The sequence below is a fragment of the Muntiacus reevesi genome, chromosome 17, assembly GCF_963930625.1.
Source record: "Muntiacus reevesi chromosome 17, mMunRee1.1, whole genome shotgun sequence".
Lineage (NCBI taxonomy): Eukaryota > Metazoa > Chordata > Mammalia > Artiodactyla > Cervidae > Muntiacus > Muntiacus reevesi.
In genome coordinates, this window is record NC_089265.1 from 22002376 (window position 1) to 22027272 (window position 24897).

At 37.3% G+C, this 24897-nt stretch overlaps 1 protein-coding gene across 1 annotated transcript; it reads left to right on the forward strand.

Moving 5' to 3' along the window:
- Nucleotides 1-94: 94 nt before the first annotated feature.
- Nucleotides 95-24726, forward strand: HACD4 (3-hydroxyacyl-CoA dehydratase 4). Its single transcript, XM_065907998.1, has 7 exons — nt 95-434; nt 4571-4674; nt 6899-7026; nt 15427-15539; nt 19923-20029; nt 22612-22737; nt 23603-24726. The coding sequence occupies exons 1-7, from the start codon at nt 397-399 to the stop codon at nt 23680-23682; spliced, it is 696 nt and encodes a 231-aa protein (XP_065764070.1). The 5' UTR covers nt 95-396; the 3' UTR covers nt 23683-24726.
- The last annotated feature ends 171 nt before the right edge of the window (nt 24727-24897 follow it).

Here is a 24897-nt window from a genome sequence, read left to right on the forward strand (position 1 = left end):
AGAGGTCAGGGGTGGGATCTATTCACTTCCTCCAGGCTGCAACCGGGAGTCTCAACCCAAAGACTGGGACGCCGCGTCGGGAGCCTGGTGAACCTTAACTTGGGACTAGGGTGGGTTGGGGTCCCCGCCAGGCCAGCCCAGCCTCGCGCAGCAGCCGAAGCCCGGCTGGCAGTCGCAGTGCTGCTGGCTCCCGCCGCCTCAGCAACTTCACGAACTTGGTTTTCTTCTGGTGCCCATTGCACGACCTGAGGCTTTTTTTTTTTCTGGTAAATTGCTGAGTGCGGATAGGCCCCGCCCCTTCCTCGCCCGGCAGCCGGGCCGCCCAGCCACCCCTCCCGCGCTCCGCGGCGGGTGTTCCTCTCCGGACGGCGCTGGAGGACTCGGTGGCGGCGGCCCATGGGACCCGGGGCGCTGCCCGCCTGGCTGCAGCCCAGGTAGGGCGCTGGGCCCGGAGGGAGGGGGGCGGTCGGGAGGAGGGGCCGCCAGGGGGAGGGGTGCGGGTGGTGCCCGCATAGTTCAGCCCGGAGGGCGCCCGCCAGCGCCGGAGCAGCCTTACGTCTCACGCCCTCTGGGGCTCTGGACAGATACTAGCTCTACAATTTTCTCGGCAACCCTAGGAATAGCTGTTATTTTCCCCGTGTTACAGCAGAGAAAGGATAGGCTGCGTGGCCACCCTTCCTTTTGTAAGCTCCCTGCGGTCTTTCTCCTCTTCCCGTTCCTCCGACCTGGAGCCCTTCCCTTTCCTTTTCTCTACCTGCTGCAGAAGCATCAAGCCTACGTGTAGATTTCCGGGGCCCCGGTTCCAGAAAGACTGATTCAGTGATGTGAGGGTAGAGCCTGGGATGTCTCTGTTTATCCCACAAGCCAAGTGACTGCTGTAGGTTTCAGGGAGGCATTCCTTTCCCCTACATTTTTAGTAGTGCTGTAGCCTTCTATAGGGGTACCCGAGTGCTCTCATCAAGCTACATTTTATCTGCTTCTCAATGTATTTGCTTTATTTCTCAGAGGTTTCACATCTCCAGCTAGGAAAAATGTCTTGTCTACGCTGATCCGGCCACTCCTGCCACTTTTTAGAACCAGAAACAACACTTCAAACACTGCTTCCTCTGACTCCCTCAAACGTGTATCTGTTCGTCTTTTCTTAGTCATATCCCCAACAGCCCATTTTGAAACTCACCTTCACTTCCCTCTTCTGGCCCTTAGACTGCTTTCTGTGTGTGCCTGGTGAAGGAAACTATCTACTCTTGCAAACTGTAATAGGCAGTGGTAAGATACTGACCACAATCACAAAAATGCATTCAGAAATCAGTTCAGCTCAGTTGCTCGGTTGTGTTCAACTCTACGACTCCACGGACTGCAGCACGCCAGGCCTCCCTGTCCATCACCAACTCCCAGAGTCTACTCAAACTCATGTGCATTGAGTCTGTGATGCCATCCAACCATCTGATCCTCTGTTGACCTTTTCTCCTGCCCTCAATCTTTCCCAGCATCAGGGTCTTTTCAAATGAGTTATTTCTTCGCATCAGGTGGCCAAAGTATTGGAGTTTCATCTCCAGCGTATTCAAGTCTGATTTCCTTTAGGATGGACTGGTTGGATCTCCTTGCTGACCAAGGTACTCTCAAGAGTTTTCTCCAACACCACAGTTCAAAAGCATCAATTCTTTGGCACTCAGCTTTCTTTATAGTCCAACTCTCACATCCATACATGACTACTGGAAAAACCATAGCTTTGACTAGAGGGACCTTTGTTGGCAAAGTAACATCTCTGTTTTTTAATATGCTGTCTAGCATATTAAAAGTTGGTTATAACTTTTCTTCCAAGGAGCAAGTGTCTTTTAATTTCCTGGCTGCAGTCACCATCTTCAGGGATTTTGGAGCTCCCCAAAATGAAGTCAGTCACTGTTTCAATGGTTTCCCCATCTATTTGCTATAAAGTGATGGGACTGGGTGCCTTGATCTGAGTTTTCTGAATGTTGAGTTTTAAGCCAACTTTTTCACCCTCCTCTTTCATTTTCTGCCATAAGCGTCCTGTCATCTGCATATCTGAGGTTATTGATATTTCTCCTGGCAATCTTGATTCCAGCTTGGGCTTCATACAGCCTAGCATTTCTCATGATGTGCTCTGCATATAAGTTAAATAAGCAGGGTGACAATATACAGCCTTGACATACTGCTTTTCCTATTTGGAACCAGTCTGTTGTTCCATGTCCAGTTCTAACTGTTGCTCCTTGACCTGCATAGAGATTTCTCAGGAGGCAGGTTAGGTGGTCTGGTATACCTATCTCTTGAAGAATTTTCCACAGTTTGTTGTAATACACAGTGATATTGTACAAATATACACAGTGATACACAGTCAAAGGCTTTAGCATAGTCAATAAAGCAGAAGTATATGTTTTTCTGGAACTCTTGCTTTTTTGATGATCCAACAGGCCATTTGATGTCTGGTTCCTCTCGCTTTTCTAAGTCCAGCTTGAACATCTGGAAGTTCACAGTTCACATACTGTTGAAGCCTGACTTGGGAGAATTTTGAGCAATACTTTACTGGAGTGTGAGATGAGTGCAATTGTGTGGTAGTTGAGCGTTCTTTGGCATTGCCTTTCTTTGGGATTGGAATGAAAACTGACCTTTTCCAGTCCTGTGGCCACTGCTGAGTTTTCCAAATTTGCTGGCATATTGACTACAGCCGTTTCACAGCATCGTCTTTTAGGATTTGAAATAGCTCAACTGAAATTCCATCACCTCCACTAGCTTTGTTCATAGTGATGCTTCCGAAGGCCCACTTGACTTTACATTCCAGGATGTCTGGCTCTCAGTGAGTGATCACACCATCATGATTATCTGGGTCGTGAAGATCTTTTTTGTATAGTTCTTCGGTGTATTCTTTTCACCTCTTCTTAATATCATCTGCTTCTGTTAGGTGCATTCCATTTCTGTCCTTTATTGTTTCCATCTTTGCGTGAAAAATTCCCTTGGTATCTCTGATTTTCTTGAAGAGATCTCTAATCTTTCCCATTCTGTTGTTTTCCTCTATTTCTTTGCATTGATCACTGAGGAAGGCTTTCTTATCTCTCCTTGCTATTCGTTGGAACTCTGCATTCAAATGGGTATATCTTTCCTTTTCTCCTTTGCCTTTCACTTCTCTTCTTTTCATAGCTATTTGTAAGGCCTCCTCAGGCAACCATTTTGCCTTTTTGCATTTATTTTTCTTGGGGATGGTCTTGATCCCTGTCTCCTGTACAATGTCACTAACCTCTATCCATAGTTCTTCAGGCACTATGTCTATCAGATCTAGTCTCTTAAATCTATTTCTCACTTCCACTGTAAAATCATTAGGGATTTGATGTAGGTCATACCTGAATGGTCTAGTGGTTTTCCCTACTTTCTTCAATTTCAGTCTGAACTTGGCATTAAGGAGTTCATGATCTGAGCCACAGTCAACTCCCAGTCTTGTGTTTGCTGACTGTGTAGAGCTTCTTCATCTTTGGCTGCAAGTAATGTAATCAAACTGATTTCGGTATTGACCATCTGGTGAAGTCCAGGTGTAGAGTCTTCTCCTGTGTTTTTGGAAGAGTGTGTTTGCTATGACCAGTGAGTTCTCTTGGCAAAACTCTGTTAGCCTTTGCCCTACTTCATTCTGTACCCCAAGGCCAAATTTGCCTGTTACTCTAGGTGATATTTCTTGACTTCCTACTTTTGCATTCCAGTCCCCTAAAATGAAAAGGACATCTTTTTTTGAGTGTTAGTTCTTCAAGGTCATGTAGGTCTTCATAGAACTGTTCAACTTCTTCAGCATTACTGGTCCGGGCATAGACTTGGTTACTGTGATAGTGAATGGTTTGCCTTGGAAACCAACAGAGATTATTCTGTTGTTTTTGAGATTGCATCCAAGTACTGCATTTCAGACTCTTTTGTTGACTATGATGGCCACTCCATTTTTTCTAAGGGATTTTTGCTAACAGTAGTAGATATAATGGTCATCTGAGTTAAATTCTCCCATTCCAGTCCATTTTAGTTCACTGATTCCTAAAATGTCAATGTTCACTCTTTCCATCTCCTGTTTAACCACTTCCAATTTGCCTTGATTCAGGGACCTAACATCCAATGATTGAGTTACCCCGCCTGGGAATGCCACCATTGGTATGCCATTCTTGTAACTATAAACTAGTTAGCCTTCAAGTTATGCGCTTAGCAGGAACACGTGTTGACCACATGGGCCTCTCTCCATCCATATTTTCTTTTCAAAAATACTTAAAGCTAACTTTGCAATGCTTGCTTTTAATCCCTTGGGGAGCAGCAAAGTTAGAGGTTTATCACAGCTGAAAGTGAATGTTGATATAGAACCTTATTTGGCTTTAAGCAAACCCAGGACGGTCACTGTAACATATAGTGTGTGCTTTCAAAATCTCATGGGGGTTAGAAGGGTAAGCAAATTAAAAAACTCGGATATGGATTAATTGTCTCTTGCTCGCTCAGATTGGTCAGTAAATTAGTTAAAATACATGTGTATAATGTTGAAAAGGTGATTATAAAGGAAGTGTTTAAAGGAAGTATTTTCCTGTATTTATTGTAGGTATAGGAAGAATGCCTATCTCTTCATCTACTACTTAATCCAGTTCTGTGGCCACTCCTGGATATTTACAAATATGACAGTCAGATTCTTTTCATTTGGAAAAGGTAAAATCCCAAAACAGTTTTGAATTTTTAACTTCTAATCCTCATTTTCACATAGTTCTAGTTATAATTTAACTTCTGTGAACTTCACCTAATATCCTTCACTTCTCTGAAATTTAGTGACCATATTTTTCAGTAAGCATGCTTCATTCTTAATGCAAAAACCAAAACCTTTTTGGAGGAGTTGGTAAGTAAAATGAGGGAAAGGGAAGTGAGTTCTCCTTGAGTAGGCATTTGCCCTGAAAACGTAGACATGGCATTTGTTGTACCATTTCACTCTTCCTTTTTTGGTTCTGCACCAAACTTTAGCAGATCGGGTGTGTGTTGAAGAAATCTGTAAATTCCTGTGTAACTTTTTTTTTTTTGGCATAGAAATTAGAAATTAACCAGTTCTTCTCTTGTTTCTTATTCCCCAGGTTTAAGGTAACTGGAAACTACTAACAAATGAAAGACAAACTCTATGTTCCCCATTCTTCTATTTAATCCTTTTAAGAGGCAATGTGTCCATAGGAAAAGGACACATTTTGTAGATGACTCATCACATATAGAGGAGTTAGCATTAAAGGTCTATGTCATAAGCTTCCTCCAGTTTCCTGAAAGTAAAGATTTTAAATGCATTTAAATTTTCAAAAAAAAACAAATCATTAAATGACTGTCAAAATTATTTTCATTTTCCATCCCCACATGGATAAGGGTCATCACTATTTACAACTGTTGCATAACTTGACAATTTGAGCAATTGCTGGTTTCAGCTAAAAACAAACATGTAGTATGTATCTGGGATAAGTCATGCTCTGCTCATCAATCCAGCCTTCGATATCATGAGAAAATTAATCTGTTTCTCTGATACCATAAATTATTTGATGTTGCTTTTCTTTTTTTTACTGCAGATTTGCAGATAAATTCTTGCCTTTGTTAAGAACCTCCAAAGACATAACTTGAGGCTTGTATTTCAACTTTGAGTGTTGGGAGTCCTCAAGCAGAAGACAACACAGATGTTTGGAAAACTTCCTTTAGTTTTTAGGGAAAAAGTGTCACTTCTAGACCTTGGAAGTTAGCTGTGGCTTCGAGGGCCTGTTATAGGTCATTCACAACATGAGTAACAACACATGAATTTATTCTAATGCTACCTGGCCTTTCCAGTGGGGGGAAAATGCCTTAGTCAGCAGTGTACTTATTTCTTAATTGTGATCCTGCCATCCATAATTAGAGAAGTTGGATTTTATTAAGGAAACACAACCTGTTTCTACAGAAGCCAGCTTGAAAAGAACCATGTGGGGGGTCAGTACAATTCCTGAATCAGTGTATAAATTAAGTAGCTCAACTGCACTCAAGCACCTGGAGCAGACACCAGTTGCCTTCTTCCTTCAGGGAGCCGTGTGACTGATCATGCTTTTATGGCAAGTGCAGGACTGTGTATGCCTCAGGAATCATCTATAAAGTGGGAATGATGATAATAATGTCTACCTCATAGAGCTGCTGAGAAGAGAAACTCTTTGATAAATTACTATCATGTGAATGATCACTAAGAAGTGAAGATGATAAAGATTTCCCTAGACGTTTCTTAATATGGCAGGATTTCATTTAAAAATCAGCACATTTATTCTGTTTAGAGGGACTTTTGTTTCTGTCCATTTCAGCTCTCTCAAATGTAGTATTTGTTTGGAGCCCTCTGTAATGGGCCCAACTCACAAAAACCCAGAAAGCACTAACCATGTATGTGCAGGACATAAATGCTATATAAATATAAGATGTTATTTGATATCATGGCATCATTAATGTCATTTTCATAAATCTTCTCTGAAATCATGTTTTCTCATCTCTGTCATTTTCTTGTCTATAAACAAGGAGTGGGCACAGCAGTTTCTTTAATAAACTCGCTTTCAGCCTGTTTTCACTGATGTAGTCTAGAGTCTAACTGTTTACTTTTATGCTGGAATTCCTTTCGAATCATATAAATGGGGAATAAATGCTTTAGCTCTGGTCATAGAGCCTTCTTTTTCAAGTGTTAAATTCTTTTTGAAAGAGGAGCAATTAAACTGTACAATAATATGAAGTGCTTTCTTTGGTTACATAGTATTTGTAATTTAGAAATCTAGGAAATTTCTCACATGTACAAAGGAAAATGAAGTAAGGAATCTCAATTGTATTTCAGACTGCCTCCTAGATTTGGGTTGTGATCTAGATTTTACTTACTATGTCTGTATTTTTAATTCACTGGACACAGATTCAATGGTTGACACTTTTTATGCAATTGGACTTGTGATGCAACTTTGCCAGTCTATTTCCCTCTTGGAGTTGCTGCACATATATGTTGGCATTGAATCAAACCATCTTCTTCCTAGGTTTCTGCAGGTAGGTCTTAATCACATTATTTATATCATAGAGTCTATTGCATACGTAACTTTTCTGTTTACAGCCTCTCGACTTTATGACAGTGAAAAAGCCAACCTTTGCTAATGTGCAACCCAAGTCACTAACATGGAGAATTCCATGAAAAAATGACCTCATCCTAAAAACACTGCATAGTCAGAATTGCCAGTTGGAAGCATTCAGAGAAATGATGCTTGATGCTTTGTGCAGCACTATAGTGATCCTCTCCTGGGACGAGATTTCATATCCACTGCCCGGTCTCACTATGCCACGGCCTTTGGTGGTGTAGTACAGAGGTAAGGCATAGGATGGGAGCCATTCAGACTTGGGGATTGGTGCCTGGCTCCTCTACCTACACTGGGATACATTAACCACCATCATCCAGCTCTTTAGGGAAAAGGACACCACATATATTACCTGGAAAAGAATAAATTTGCAAAAAAAAAAAAAAACCAAAACAGGTACCCTTCATCGAAGTCCAGAGATCAGAATACACCCCAGCCATTTCTTGTTCATTCTGCCCCTTTTACTGAATGCAGTTGCAAAGGAGCGGTCTTTCCTGTTTATTTAGTATAGCATCTATTTGTACAGGGTCTTCCCTTGTGGCTCAGCTGGTAAAGAATCCTGCAATGAGGGAGACCTGGGTTCAGTCCCTGGGTTGGGAAGATCCCCTGGAAAAGGGAAGGGGATTCTCCAGTATTCTGGCCTGAAGCATTCCATGGACTGTATTGTCCATGGGGTCGCAAATAGTTGGACACCACTGAGCGACTTTCACTTTCACTACTTGTACAGACCTGGGAGTGCTGTAGACTTGGCTTCAAATTGGAGATGACTCTTGAGAGTCCCTTGGACTGCAAGGAGATCCAACCAGTCCATCCTAAAGGAGATCAGTCCTAGGTGTTCATTGGAAGGACTGATGTTGAAGCTGAAACTTAATACTTTGGCCACCTGATGCAGGTCTTTGAAAAGACCTCATGCTGGGAAAGATTGAGGGCAGGAGGAGAAGGGGATGACAGAGGATGAGATGGTTGGAGGGCATCACTGACTCAATGGAGATGGGTTTGGGTAGACTCCAGGAGTTGGTGATGGACAGGGAAGCCTGGCGTGCTGCGGTTCATGGGGCCACAAAGAGTCGGACATGACTGAGCAACTGAACTGGCTTCAAATTCCAGTTCTATCTCTTAGTTATATGAGTTTAAACAAGTAAAGTAATTGTTCTGAGCTTCATTTTCTCATGTGCTATGCAAATAGCATGTATCTTCTGGAGTAACTGTGAAAGTGGGTGGGATAAGTTCCTAGCACTTAGTTAAGAATACTGGTAGCTGTTGCTGTTATTTTAAGTATCATTTGTTCCTCTGCCATGTCTTGAGCCCTACATGACCATGTTCCTTTTAAAGGCAGGTTGAAGGAAGATGGGAAATTCACTGGTAGAGATTTAGTATAGGAAATCATTGCTGAATTAAGGCAAGAAAAATTAAAAAGTGATATTTTCCATAAGGAAAGATAAGGGTTAGGTGGCTATATGAACATAACATTTAAAATTTACAGAAAAAAGTATTTTCATTAGTATAATTTTAACTCTTTGTAAAATAAATTTTAAAAAATGGATAACTAAATGTGACAAGTTGGCACTGTAAAAATAATTAAAATGTTAGAATCTGATTGTATTGCCAGCACCTAGCACAGTGCTTAGAACATAAACACCTTAAATTTTGTTGAATGGAATAGTGGCATAGATCCTTATATTAAAATTTGCTGAAATATCATGAAAGTTTAAAAGAAGGAAATCAGAGTATAAACCTAAGGAGCCTATCGAGAACTCTGCATTACAAGTTGATGGGAGATTTTAAATTTTGCTTATTCATTAGAAGTGGAGAAATAGTATTAGGATGAGGTTACTTTAGTGTTGACATATTGATGTAAAGTAAAAATTGGGGCAATATCTAGAGTACAAACTAATAACAGAGTAGTTAGTTAGCTAGCTAATATCTAGATGGAATTGCCTTAAATGTATGTCCTTACAATATGAAAAGGGGTACACATCTGCTCCAGAAGAAGGATATTATTTAGGAACAAAATTTATTGATATGTATTATCTGTAAACAACTAAGTTGCATATAGCATTGCTTAACACTAAATTTACAGGCTTCCCAAGTGGCTCAGTGGTAAAGAATCTGCCTGCCAAAGCAGGAGACATGGGTTCAATCCCTGGGTCAGGAAGATCCCCTGAAGAAGGAAATGGCAACCCACTCCAGTATCCTTGCTGGGAAATCCAGTGGACAGAGGAGCCTGGTGGGCTACAGTCCATGGAGTCACAAAAGATGTAGACACAATTTAGCAACTAAATGCTAATTTTAGAAAACAGAATTAACCCAGGTTAAATGAAAGCTGTATTCTAGCATATGGAATTATTTTTCTTGGAGTATGATCAAATTCATCTGAATCTAAGTCATGTTTTCTTTTGGCATACCATTTTGGACTTTGTACTTTTTTAGGCTCAATTGGATAATACTAATTTTATGGTAAAACAATTTCAAAGTTAAGAGCAGTGTTATTTTAGTTATTTTCAAAGTGGGAAATGCAAATGAGAAACTGGACAGGTAAATTTGTAAGAAAGAAAAACATCTTGAATATGTTTCAAAAATCTGCACAGTATTTCTGCTTTCCAAAAGTATGTAGGCTTGTCTAATAACAGAAATTGTTATTAGAAATCTGATTTGTTGCAGTTCTAGAAATTCCAGGATATTTAAGTGTGATTTTAATCCCTATTAATTGCAACTATTATTTATAGAAGTATGATCACTGTAATTGGACTGTATCCTGGTTTGGTAATTAAAAAATAATGGCAAGTATAAATTGGCACTTTTATTTGAATGTGAGGAGGCAAAGTCTCCTGTTGATGGGGCTCAAATGGTTTTTAAGTCTTTGTTGCTGGGAGGAATCAGGGAATCATCACAGTAGGAAAGACAGTTATTCTCATCCTGGGCCAATTATTATTAAATTTTTGTTATGATGTTTGTCTTCCTCTTTATCTCTTTGAGATTTTATCTGTCCTCTGTTTCTTTTATTCGTTTACTATCTTTTCTATGGTTTTCAGAATAGACTGATGTTCGAAAAGGCTTCAAAAACCCATGTGGTCAGGTCCAAAGTTTCATTTTAACCCCCTTCCTTAGAATTCTGCAGACAATTAGAAGAATTTCCTCACTATAAGATGACTCTGAGGCCCCTTCTTTAAAATAACCAAACAAAACTCTAAAGCTGTGTAATCGTTCTTGGTTTTCCTGTTTCCCCATCTTTAAATGAGGAAACTGTAGTTAAGAATGTGGCTAAGCTACTCACACAATACTCATAGCTGATTGCATACAGTATTTTGAAAAAATGCACAATATCTAGCTACTTTGAAGTGGATTGAAGAGAATTCTGCTCATGTATGTTGTTATTTTGACATTACTTTTGTGACACTGGTAAGTCACAATGGAATTGTCTCTTTTGGAAACTGCTTTGCCAAAATATGAAGATGAGTAATTTCCAAAAGCAGTAGGAACAATTAGCTAGTTGAGCAATTAGAATCACAGGTATAATATCAACTGATGGTGGTATGTGTATAGGTGGTATGTGTATATATACACATATATATGTGTATATATTTTTGTATTTCACAAAAATATGTTTGTTTTCTTCTGTGCATTTTTAAATGTTTTATACTTATCTTTATTTGACAGTGAAAAGCCATTGTGATTTTCTAATATTACAGTTGCTAAAGGTTGCTAAAGTTGCTAAAGGGCTTCCCTGGTGGCTTGGAGAGTAAAGGATCTGCCTGCAATGCAGGAGACCTGGGTTTGATTCCTGAGTTGGGAAGATCCCCTGGAGAAGGAAATAGTAACCCACTCCAGTGTTCTTGCCTGGAAAATCCCATAGACAGAGGAGCCTGGTGGGTTACAGTCCATGGGGTCACAGAGTCGGACACAACTGAGCGACTAACACACTAACACTAACTAAAGGAGAAAGAGTGGGGAAAACCTATTGACAATAAGACTATGATAGTTTAACAGAGATGTATATTTTATATATTTTTTAAAAATACAGTTTAGGGGAAAAGGGCAAAACTGCAACAAATAGTTGTTTACATACATCCATTTTTGTAAACAGTTACATGCCAATTAAAATTATATCAGGAAAAACATTTTTGATATTTTAAAATTGTAAAATGGGAAAGTAAAAAGATCCAAAAGTAGCATATAACTATAGTTAAAAGTGATAATTGAAAACTAGGCATCTCTTCTCTCCAATCCCTTGCTCTCAAATGAGCGTGCATATTTTATTAGCTTGGTTTTTATAAAAAGTTGAATTGGAAACTAGTATTTTAGTAGATTTAATCAAAACAACTTGGCTTTTATGGAGCAGAAATACCATCAACCTTGAAATATTGATTTTGAAGGACTCTGTTCTGACTTTGCTTGTGTAGAAGCCTGAGAAAGAGGTTTTTATTGATATACAATAGCTTTAGGATGTTTCAACTGAAGGAGAGGGGAAAATAATCCACAAAATTAACCTTTGTATATTGCCATTAGGCTGATGTACCCTTAGGAAACCCTCAGAGTTATCCACTTTACTCCGTTAGCTTTTGAGAGAAGCTTGAAATGCAAAGACTTTGTACACAGTTGAATTAAAATGGCTAAATTCTGCCCCCTGACCTTTGCATCACAGTAAACACTGCTGCACATGTATTCATTTGACACAGTTTTTAATCTATAAATCAAAATCCTGGGAATTATTATCCCCACGTTATTGTGATACAGAAATTCCACTTTGTGATGCAGAAATTCCATTTGTGACCTCAAATTGCAAGAACAATCCTTATTTTTGCCAGTAGCACATCCTATTTCTGATAAGGGCAAACAGGAGTCTGTTGTCAGAAATCACTCCAAAGATTTCACAGTCGCAGATTTTGTAAGAACAAATGTAAAGTCTGTCCCCAAGGAGAGTGTCTTAAAACAAACCCTTTTAGAAACACAGCAAAGTTTCACCCTAATCTCTCTTAAGCCATGAAGCAGGTGCTTCTTTGCATTGCTAGATTAAATAATCTTTTTTCCCCCCATGAAATCATATAATTTTTCTCCAGTTTTGAGTTGGGAACAGGCTTATATTGTTAGAGATAAAAACTGTACTGAGGATCGTGTCATGCTATGAGATTCTCAAAACTTTGCTTCCTGAAAATGAATTATATACAGAGTTCACTCTGTGGGTAGGATTTTTCTTTTCTTTTTGGTATCTTTTGTATTTGATCAGTGAAGTTCTTCAGTGTGATAGTTATAAAGCTATTGTTGTTCAGTCGCTAAGTCATGTCTGACTTCTTGCAACCCTATGAACTGCAACACACCAGGCTTCCCTGTCCTTCACTGTCTCCTGGAGTTTGCTCTAACTCATGTCCGTTGAATCAGTGAAGCCGTCCAACCTCCTCATTCTCTCTCACCCCTTTTCCTTTTGCCTTCAATCTTTCCCATCATCAGAGTATTTTAGTCACAGTATAATTTTAAAGATGCTGAGATTAACTTTTTTATTTACTGATAGTCTTGACTATCTACAAGAAAAATATGACTTACCCAAGTTTACATAAATTGTAAATGGTGGAGCAAAAATTTGGAATTGGGTTAATTTTCCTGAACATTCAACTATTATGCTACACTTGTTTACAGTGTCTATCTCACAAACTAGGACTTAAGTATCTATGTCCTTATAGGCTGGGACATAGCCTACTTCATAGGCTGGGATTTGATCTTGTTCATCTTGCCATGTCCACTGAGATTCAGAATAGTGCACTCAATCAATATCTATTGTTTGATGAATGAATAAACATATACAAATGGTATTTAAATACTTTGTCTTACAGAAAGCAATTGGTGATTTTTCAACATTTAAGGGTATGTTTCTGAAGTTCTCAACAAAATTTCATAGGATTAAAGTAGTTTGGGTTATCCTTTTAGTAATGTAATAGTCTTTGAAGCTACTACTCAAAGACTAATTAAAAAACAGCTACTTGATTTTTATGACTGTAGAAATTCTCTCTATAGTTGAAGTATGATTTTTACCCCTTCAGTAGTTTATAAATAATTTGCTAGCTGCCATTAAAAAGTAACATTTTAATTTTAACAAATGAAGTTCTTTAACAAAGAACACTTTAATTTTAGTCATTGCTTAATCTGGAGTTCAGAATTCCCAAACAGAACCTAAAACTGCAAAATAGTTTTATAGTTACCATATTTTTGAGTTGGCCACATTACCACCATGTTTAATGTCGCGCAAGTTAGTGTTTTCACTGTGCTTTTATTCTGCCTGTTTGAGTTGCACTAAACATTACAAGACCCTTTATTAGTAATTACCATGTTCTCATAGGATTTGTCTAAAATGACAAAGTGCTAAGTTGTCCCAAGGATAAAGCTGTAAATAACTGGTCAGCTATTATATGTAAAGAAAGTAATACATTTTAAAAGTCTATTCTTGAAAATTGTCTTGGTGTTGATTCAGAAAATCAAGGAGATTCTTTTAAGTTTTAACTTTTCAGGAGAGGCTTTTTTTTTTTTTTTTTTTAAATAGACTATGACCTAGACTTTATATCTGCTTTCTTGGTGGCTCAGACGGTAAAGTGTCTGCCTGCAATGTAGGAGACCTGGGTTCAATTCCTGGGTCGGGAAGATCCCCTGGAGAAGGAAATGGCAACCCACTCCAGTACTTTTGCCTGGAATATTCCATGGATGGAGGAGCCTGGTAGGCTACAGTCCATGGGATCGCAGAGTCGGACATGACTGAGTGACTTCACCGGTTCACTGGTAGACATTATATGAGGGTATAGCCCATTAAATAGCAGAGGTGACAATGTCTTAGTGTCTCAGAACAAGGAATTTAGAATGACATTGTCTAGATTTTGATTCCACATCTATAGGCAAGTCATTTTCACTTTGTAAAATGACTACAAAGAACGCTTTCTTTGTAAAAGGCAGAAAATAGCAGTAGCACTTCCTGGGGCTATTATGGAGATTAAGTGAGATGGCATGTGTTTAGATCCTGGCACAAAGTAATCAATAAATATTTTTTTTTACCAGTTTGAAATAAATCCGCTTTAAAAATAAAGACAGCTACTGAAAGACACAAGTCAGCCCTCGTCTTTATCACTAGTATGCTCTGTCAATCTCAGGTATGTTTTCCTGTGAACAGTGTGAGGAAAGTAAAATATTCTATTAAAACCCAACAAAAATGCAGAATATACGAAGTATATTAATATAGCCTAAGGATACATATATTTAGATTGGAAAGAGGAATGTGTATTTCAAGGTCAGTAATTGGAGCTAAGCCATAAGTATGTGCATTCTCAGTGATTCACAGATGCTTACTGACTTGGAAAAAATATGAATTTGTTGAATTCTTTTCACTTTCCACTAGCTTGTGAAGGTTAGGATTGTATTATTTCCCTTCCCTTTCTCCCCTTCTCCCACCTTTCAACATCCCTGCCCCTCCCACCCCCCCAAAAAAAACTATGGTGGCTTCCTGGTTGGATGAAATGGAATGACTTCTAAATTCTAAAGCTTTGCAATGAGATGAGCCTGGTAGTATCTCTACCAGCAGTGGTGTAAATTTCTTGGCCTGACATTGAAAACTCTTTACAACCAGCATGTTTTCGATTTTATCTCCCATGGTTCTGTTTGTGCACTTCCTTTCTGGCCCTCAGGGATGTTTTGGCCCCAGCACAGCTGTGTTTTCACATCTCTGCCTCTTTGCTCTGGCTGCTCTCCAGGATGCCCCATTCTCCTATCCAGTCTACCTGACAACCCCTGTCCTTTCCTCAAGATCCAGCTGAAATGTTGCCTGTCTCCATATATCTCTCTGCATTCTTTTCCCACACAGTTTATCTCCCCCACCTCTCCTCCCATACATAGCCCTTTAAATGACAGCATTATTTTACACTGTGCTATAGTGACTGCCCCACATTCTCCTACCGTTGCTACCCTGTGTAGCAAGGACGATGCTTTTCATTATATATGTTGTCTTAGCATCTAATATATAGTGGACACCCAATGAAAGCTTGTCAAAGTGAGTAAAGCCATGTGTTCATGTGTCACAGGAAGGGACATGCTGTGATTCAGATGAAATATCTGTTATCTTTTTATCCATTATGTTCAACTTGGAGAATACAGAAAAAAAGAAACCAAAAAGGAGGAAATGAAATTCACTCATAACCTTACCCCCCGCCCCAGAGATCATATTAATTGTGTAGTATACATATTTAAAGCATATTTTTTAAGAGGAACTTTGGTTTTTAAAATTAGAAAATCACCTACATGCTAAACAGATGATCCTAATCCTTGACTTTGCTATTTCTTTTGTTAGCTCACAGAGAGAATAATTGTCCTCTTTTTGGTGATCACCAGTCAAGAAGAAGTCCAAGAGAAATACGTGGTGTGTGTTTTATTCATCTTTTGGAATCTATTGGATATGGTTAGGTAAGGAGGCAAAATAACCTTTTAAAGCCAGATTACTTTCTACAGTGAAAGCCAGATTACTTTCTACAGTGAAACCAGTATTAGTTGCTTGTGTTTGATTGCTCAGAGATAAATACATAACCTCTTTTCATATTATTTTATCTTGATATGGAAATATATTTTTTGTGCTCTCCATAATGGGCATATCAAAGATAATGAAAACCTACCATGGTATTACAAGAGCAAATCAATGCATTCAGGCATAATTCAGTTGGGAATAAACTTCACAGCTCTTTGCTAATGAAAGGCATTCTCTGCAATTGCTCTGGTACATGTTACTTTAATAAACAAAGCCAGACTTTTCTATTAGTCACAATTTACAAAGTTGGTTTCTTTGAATTCAAGAGTATTTTAAATATAGGGCCTTATCTCTCTGGGGTGAAAAACACACCTCCACAAGCATATGTGTATACAACGCCAGCAGGTTCAAATAACTGGTTTGTTCATGAACTCACTGGGAATCCTTGGACCTCAGGTTAAGAATCCTTGCCCTAGTTGGTGTTGTGTTGACTTCTAAATTCTAAAGCTTTGCAATGAGATGAGCCTGGTAGTATCTCTACCAGCAATGGTGTAAAATAGCCTCTTTGCACAGTGGCTCGCTTTGGAGAGGTTCCTAACTGCTCCTTCTTGAGAACTGTCCCTCTTGCTTGAAAGACCTGGATGTGAATGGGTAACAAAAGTGCCCAGCATTTTAGCAGAGCTTACATAAATTCTTTATTGTCAAAATCTTGGTTGAGTTAATATATTCTAAGTAGAATGAATTAAAATGAAATATTTTGTTGAATTAACATGACTATACTTCTTTGTTATATATAACTTTGTTATTTCTCACTTTTAACTGAGAGATTTGTGGACTTGGGGCAAACTTTAGGGACTTTTATAGGCTGTGACTTTCTGTTTATGAGACATGGAGCCTCACCTGGTACTGTGTTTTGCTTTCTTGTTTTTTTTTTCTTTAATATATATCATTTTTAAAGTCTTTATTGAATTTGTTACAATATTGCTTCTGTTTTATATTTTTGTTTGGCCACAAGGCATGTGGGATCTTAGCTCTCTAACCAGTGATCAAACCTTCACTCCTTGCATTGGAAGGCGAAGTCTTAACCACTGGACTGCCAGGGACGTCCCAGGGAAGTGTGGCTTTCTGATGTTTTATTCTCTGATATGCCCACTTCTTTCAGGGTCCATCCAGTCTCATAAGTTCAGTAGACCCATTAGAGAGCAAAGTAGTGTCAGCATTGAGAGTGGTATTGTGAGGTGATGGAAGGACTTTTGGGCTTAGAAGTAGAAGATCTCAAGATGAACCTCACCTCTGCTACTTAACTGCTTGGGCAAATCACATAATCTTAAAAATAACAGCAGTGGGATAATTCATGGACCTTAATATTTACCCTTTTAAAGTATAAAATTTGTTGATTTTAGTTTATTCAAAGATATGTGTAACCATCATCACTATCTAATTTGAGAACATTTTCATTGCCCCCCAGAGGAGCCCCAGATCCTTCAGCAGTCATGCCCCCTTCCCTCTTCCTCCCTCTGGCAACCTCTAATATACTGTCTGTATGGATTTGTCTGTTCTGGACATTTCATATAAATGGAGTCACATAACATGTGCTTTTTGTGATTGGCATCTTTCACTTAGCATAATGTTTTTAAGGTATATCCATGTTGTAACAGGTATCAATATTTTATTTCTTTTTATGGCTGAATAATACTCTATTATATTGATATACCAATTTTTATTTATTCATTTATCAGTTGATGGACTTTTGGGCTGTTTCTACTTTTTGGTCAGGGGGAATGTTGCTATGAACATACATGTATAAGCTTTTGTGTGCACATATGTTTTCATTTCTCAACCTAGGAGTGAAATTCCTAACTACTTAACCATTTTGAAACTCTTTTTTTTCCTGTGTAAAATGGGGGTAGAATTAACTCTCAAATTTACCTTAGAATGATGTTTTGAAAAGCAACTTCCTCAACCTGATGAAAGTACCTGTGAAAATTCCACAGCTAACACGATGGTTAATGGTGAAAGACTGATCTTTCTTCCAAAGATCAGGAACAAGACAACAATGTTTACTCTTGTTTCTTCTATTCAGCATTACACTGGAAGGTCTAGGCATGGCAGTTAGGCAAGAAAATGATATAAAAGTCATCTACATTAGAAAGGAAGGAGTAAAATTATCTCTATTAGCAGATGACATGATTTTATATAAAAAACTCATAAAGAATTCACTAAAAGCACTAGAATAAGCTAGTTCAGCAAAGTTGTAAAATAGAAAATTGATATACATTTGGCCCTTGAACAGGGTGAGGGTTGGAGCAATGACTTTCTGCCCAGTTGAAAATACATATATAACTTTTCATATATAGAGTTTCTCTCTGTCTGCAGTTCTGTGTCTGGATTTAACTAATCAGAGAGTGTAGCACTGCAGTATTTACTCTTGAAAAAAATCTTCATGTAAGTGTACTCACATAGTTCAAATCTGTGTTTTTCAAAGGTCAGCTTTACAAAAATTAAATGTATTCCACCCATTTTCAAGGGCCTATCCTAAAGTAAAATTAAGAAAACAATTCCATGTACAATAGCATCTAAAAAGTACTTAGACATAAATTTAACAAAAGATGTGCACAACTAGTGCACTAAAAATATTGTTCAGAGAAATGAAAGGATATCGAAATAAATGGAAAGATGTCCCATGTTTGTGAGTTGAAGCCAATGTTTTTAAGATGAAACAATTCTCGAGTTGATCTACAGATTCAATGCAGAAGTTGAGAAGCTGATCCTAAAACACATATGGAAACCTAAAGAAACCAGAGTAGCCAAAAGAATCTCGAAGAAGAACATAGTTAGAAGATTTACACTTCTCAATTTCAAAACGTACTACAAAGTAACAAAAGTTGCACACATCAAAAGTGTGATATAAACATAAGAATATAGCATGGAATAGAATTGATAGTTCTGAGATAAACTTTCAAATTTATGGTCAGTTGATTGTTGACAAGATGCCAAGATCATTCAGTGGAGAAAAATAGTCTTTTGGAATAATCTTTCGGTCAAATGATGCTGGGCCAACTGGATATCCACATGCAAAAGAAGGAATTCAGTTTGTTACTCCACACCATATATAAAAATTAACTCAAAATGGATTGAAAACCTAAACAAAAGAGCTAGAACTATAAAACTCTTAGAAGAAGACATAAGGGTAAATGTTTTTGATCTTGAATTTGACAATGGATTTTTTGGTTTAAAACCCAAACCACAAGCAACAGCAAAAAAGAGATATACTAGACTTCTACAGAAATGATTTCTAAACATATGAAAAGATTCTTACCTACTCTTATAATAAGAGAAAAAAACATCAAAGTAGTGAAATGCCATTTTTTCCTTGTATTGGTAAAGAACAAAAAGTTGGATAACATGCCATATTAGGTGAGTGCTTGTACTACTGATGTATATTATATTTAGTGTATACACAGAGATAAGCATAGGCAAAGAATTTTGGAAAGAGTATATAAGAAATTGGCATTGTACATGGCCTCTGAGAAATGGAATGTGGGTCCTGGAATGAATGAAAGATTTACTTTACTGCATTCATGTTTTCAAAGTTTTGGATTTTGTTTTGCCATATGTATGCACTGCCTACTGCAGTAGTTCTAAGTGTGGTCCCTGGGCCAGTGGCATCAGCATCATCTGGAGCTTGTTTGTAATACAAATTCTCAGGTTGCTTGAATCAGATGCTCTGGAGGTGCCTAGCAATTTGTGCTTTAGCAAGCCCTCTGAGTGATTCTGATGTATTCTTAAGCTTGAGAAATGAAAAGATATTGACTACTTCATCTGTTACATCACAAAGGCAGGTTTAAAATCACCTCCTGTACGCAAAACAAGCTCCTAAGGCCAGTTATTTAGTTGTTTACACAAGATGGCCCATTTTAAAAAAAGTTTTTAAATTATTTCCCTGGATATTTATATGTCTGTCTGTCTGAAAAAACTTAGCTGCTGTATAAAATGGGGTTGGCTTCCAAGTGAAATTGAAGTCACTATTTGAGGAAACTTGTAACTGTAATTTGATGAGGGACAAGTTAACATTTTTCTCCCTTTACCTCTATAATTATCTATGATCCACCCCATGAGACAAGCCAGACTGACATGGTTCTTCTCCCTCCATTTTTTTTTTTTGTTTACCCTCTTCCCTGATTACATTACAGGAATTAAAGTAAGGAATTTGCATGTTTTCCAGTTTTATCTGTGTATTCTGTTACACAGTAAAGTGTTTTCTTCTCCTGTTATTTCCCAGACACCAGTAACAAATGTTTATGAGCAAACTTGTCTCCTTTCAGGTACACTTATAGCATGTTGTCAGTCATTGGAATATCCTATGCCGTCTTGACATGGTTCAGTCAAACACTGTGGATGCCAGTTTATCCTTTGTGTGTTCTCGCTGAAGGTAGGAAAAGAGTGACTTTCTATATTGTTTACTGACAAAGCAATAATGGTTCACAAAACTTTCTGATGATTAAATTACTATTTTTGCCACTGTTCAGCTGACTCAGTGTTATCTCTCCTGGCATACTTCCCTTGATGCAAAGAAGCAAAACATTAAAAAGCAAAATTAGAGGAGGAAGCAGTTCTGCACAGTAGAGAAAATATTGGATGAGCAATGAGGACATCTGAGTGCAGGCCCTTACCTTCATTAACTCGCTGAGTTTTGGGTAAATCATTTAACCTCTCTAAGTCTGTTTCCTCATCCAAAGGGGGTTTAACATTTAGTGACTCAGTGATTACTTTTGATGCATAGAAATTCAGTTTCCCCTAGCAGGACTAGCCTTCCCACTTACCAGCTATTGTGTAGCCTACTTTGTCAGCGACAGTGAACTCTACATATAGATCAATCGTCGGATTCTTGGGGAAACATTTCTCAACTTCCTCATCTACACCAGTTCCCCCTATGAATCTCGTTAGTAAAACCTTAGCAGTAATTAGACATTTGCGTGATTCTTTAATTAATATAGATTTCCCTGTCTAGTCTTAAAGCTTCACGGGAATACGGGGTTGTTTTTTTTCTTCCGTCCTTTCTCTTATGTACCCAATGTACATGATCAATAAACAATGAATTCTTAAATTCAATGTGAAGTAGGTTGATTCCTAAGCCTAAATGTAAAACTTAAGCTTAAAATCAAGTGATTAAACACATCTATTTGCAAAGAGCTTGAGGATATTTGGAGAATATATGCTTTCTTCTGTAATAGATTTAGCAGACAGAAAGGAAACTCTGAAACAGACATGATAAAAGTTTTTGAAAACCAAATGCATAAAGAAATGAAGAGAGCACATGTTAAGGTAACTAAGGGAAAACATACAGAAATACTTAACATAAAATGATGGTGACGTTGATAATAATTGTGAAGTATATATGATATACCCACATGTTTTCTATCCACCAATGACCAGAGAAAAAGAGCTTATATTCTAGTAAATCATATTTGGTATAATCTTAAAATATGTTTTGTTTTAAAAAGGAAGAATTATTGAATTTTGGAATTAGACTATGCCAAAAGAATCTAGCAAATAATCTTAAAAACCATAAAAAATGGATTGCACATTTATTTGAGAACAAAATCCCTCACTCATTGAAACATTTATTTATTAAGTACATTCATTTGTTAGATAATAAGAAAAATACTGTAAAGAATATATAAAGGAATAAAGTAGAAATATGACTAATATTTTACTAAGAATAAGGGATGAATAAATATGTAGTAGACTTTTCTTTTTATTCCATAATTGTAAGCCTTCTTGTTTCTTAGGAAAGCCATGTTTGTATATGGTTGCTGTAAAATGCATATTCTTTTATTAAACTTAGATTCATAAACTTATTCTTGCAATTAAAAAAAGCATATTCAGAAAAATTTTGAAAGCATATATAACAAAATATCAATAATGATTAATTCTGGGTGGTGGAATGTAGGTGCCTGCAATTTTGTACGTTTCTATATATTTCCTTTTTTTTTTTTGGTGTCAACTGCAGACTCTGTACTGATGCCACTGTCTGGCTATAAAAGCTGTAGGCACCTGACTTTTCCTCCATCTTTTAAAAAAAGAAATTAAAAACAATTTTAGACTCACAACAAGTTGCAAAAATAGTGCATTTTTCCCATGTACCTTCACCCAGCTTACCTCGATGATAACATCTTACATAACCATAGTACATTGTCATTTTATTCCATGAAATGTTATTAAAGGTCTATATATGGGATATAATTTCATAGAATATTCAACTCTTTTTATTTGACAAGAGCCACCTCCTTCAAAGTAATTGGAGGCCAGCAGTTCTCACACTATACCTCAGAATTTTTATTAAGTACTGCTGGGCATGGGGAGGAAGAAGGAGCTATTCCAAGACCAGTTAAACTGAGGAAATGGGTGAAACCAGTTTCTTTATTGCAGAACTTGACAGAATCTCCCTTCTACTAATGTGTTGTGAAACTCTAAGAGGAAAATATATGAAGCATTTTCCATATTCACTCGTCTATCACCACTACTTGTGACTAAGAGGACAGGTATTTTGAGATACCATTTTTGGTACAAACTACTATGTATAAAATAAATAAGCTGAAAGGATATATTATACAGCACAGGGAATACGACTGATGTTTTATAATAACTATAAATGGAGTATAGCATTTATACTCCACTATACAAAATCGTGAATCACTCTGTTGCACACCTGAAACTTACACATCAACTATACCTCAATAAATAGAGAAACACAGTAAACTATTTCTGTGTAGGCACAATAAAATAAAACAAGGATAAAAATTCAGCAGATCACACTGCTGTAATGGTTTTGCCAACCTGATCTTCAGTACATTTCCATACCAAATTATAGCTTTGGCAAAAGGATTCAGCAGTTTTCACAGGGTTGTCATTATCAAATTCAGAATATCCTTCAATTGTGCTAACATATATATGTATCCCTGTAACAAGTTAAGAAGGGAAGCCTTCATGATTCGTTTTTTCTTTAAACAGCATTTACCATCTATCAGTCGCTGCCTTATTTTGAATCATTTGGCACTTACTCCACAACGATGCCCTTTGACTTATCCATCTATTTCCCATACGTGCTGAAAATATATCTCATGATGCTCTTTGTAGGTAAGTGACTTTTCTGTTTTCTTTTTGCATTCTTCCTGTGCTTTTTGGTTTGTGCTGCCATCTACCTTAGTATCAATAGAAAGGTCTGTTTATGCGAGAGATGAAAGAGGACACCTGGAATGATGAGCTGGACCTTATTGTTAGTAAAGCACTTAGAAGTTATTTATAATGGTTTTTGCAGGACATTATGAGATCAAATATATCACTGTATGAACAAAAAGAGTTTTGCTGGCAGAAAATGTAATTGCTTTGTGTATGAAATTTTCACCAACAGACACAAGCATCTACAAAGAAAATCAGGGTGTCAAACTGAGTAAACTTGGCTATCTTTGAATTTCCCATTTGTATCTGTTTCTGTTTCCTGTTTGGCTGTATGTGCTAGCATTTCCTAGCAGGCAAGTGGGAGTAGGTGCTAAAGACTCAAGAAAAATATATGGAGCAAAAAGTTACAGCTCAGAAAACCCGATCAGTTAATTAACCTGTCCAGGAAATTGAGAAACAGACTTCTGTTGTTAAATTTTAGTTTCTTCAGTTCTAACCTTCATACATCCTTAAGATAAGTATTACCTTTAGAAGATAACAACTATCAGGTATATAAGAACAACACATAAAAGAGAAGACAGAAGTGAAACTTTGAGGGGAATGGAGAGAGCTAAAGAAAGGGGAAAAGTTCCTTCTTTGTAATATGCAGAACAGTAAGATGGAGGAATTTACTTCCCCTTCTGTGGAAAATCTGGTCACTCTTTAAGTATGCTTCTTTGAGTCTCCTTTGGACTTCAGGCAGTACGCTGTATTTCAAAACCATGGTTCTTTCCAAAGAGATGGTTAATCAGTCTTAATTTTGCCATTTTCTTCTCTACCTTAGGTATGTATTTCACCTACAGTCATCTTTACTCAGAAAGACGAGACATCCTCAGAGTGTCTCCCAATAAGAAGAAAATGTGAAGCATGGCACTGGGATGTGATGTGAGAAAGAAGAGGCTTGTGGAGTCAGCTGCAGGAAACACAATATGGGGAGTGTTCTGGTGAACAGATATCTAGTATTTGACAAAAATCCGTAACATGGAATAATTGCACTCCTCTCCAGAACTCTTGACATACACAGCAGTCACACATTTTTAGTTCACATTTTTCTCACACAGTTTTAGTTCATATACTCTTCACAACCTGTTGCACCAAAGCCGTGAATTTTACACAAGTTAAGTTTGTATCATGTGAAGCCTGATTATTTTCCTGTAAAGTTAATGAGAAATAGGATTTTAACTGGAATAGATTCAATTAAACCAAGAAACCAAAGTTGTTAACTTAAATGACGTCTATTTCTTTTCACTTCTAAGTTCCCATGTAGCAGCTAATCTGTGGGAAGGGAGTGATGTGTAATATGCTCTGTACTTTTCTAGAATAGCCTATTTTATAGACTGGTATCACTATGCCCATAGATAACACCCACCTTAAACATTAGATGGATTTTGAAAATAAAACATTTTTCCAAACCCTGAAAGAGCATTTGTTAATATTACACAAGTTGTTTGGACTTTGCTGTCTTAAAAGAGGACCCTGAGGAAAACAGAACAGACCTTTGTTTTCACAAATCGTGCCCCATATTCCTCTTTTGGAACATTTAATCAGGCCATATACATACCTTACAGGGAGGTAAAAGGTACACAAATATAATAAGTCAATTTAAAGAAAATTGAGAACTAGTGATGCTTCAGATTATGTATTACTGAATTATTATGGCTAACTACTATAAGCCATATATGTCATCACTTACAGTTTTTAAAAATGTTCCTTTGAAGATCTAAAATATATGTAAACAATTTACTAATAGAATTTTTGTACCTTCAGTATATCATTCATTTTTCTTGAGAGAATTATAAAATCTCATTATCCAATAACTAAAAAGAGTACTAAATATTGTGTTAACAATAAGAACCAAGTAATGGGAATGTCATTATAATAATGGGTAAACTTATTTCCACTAAATAAAATATTTAAAAAGAAACAATTGAGTATTACTAAAGGTAGTTGGTATATTTATAGAGCTAATAATTTTTGGAATTTTTTTTTTCTTTTTTTTTTTCCATTTATTTTTATTAGTTGGAGGCTAATTACTTTACAATACTGTAGTGGTTTTTACCATACATTGACATGAATCAA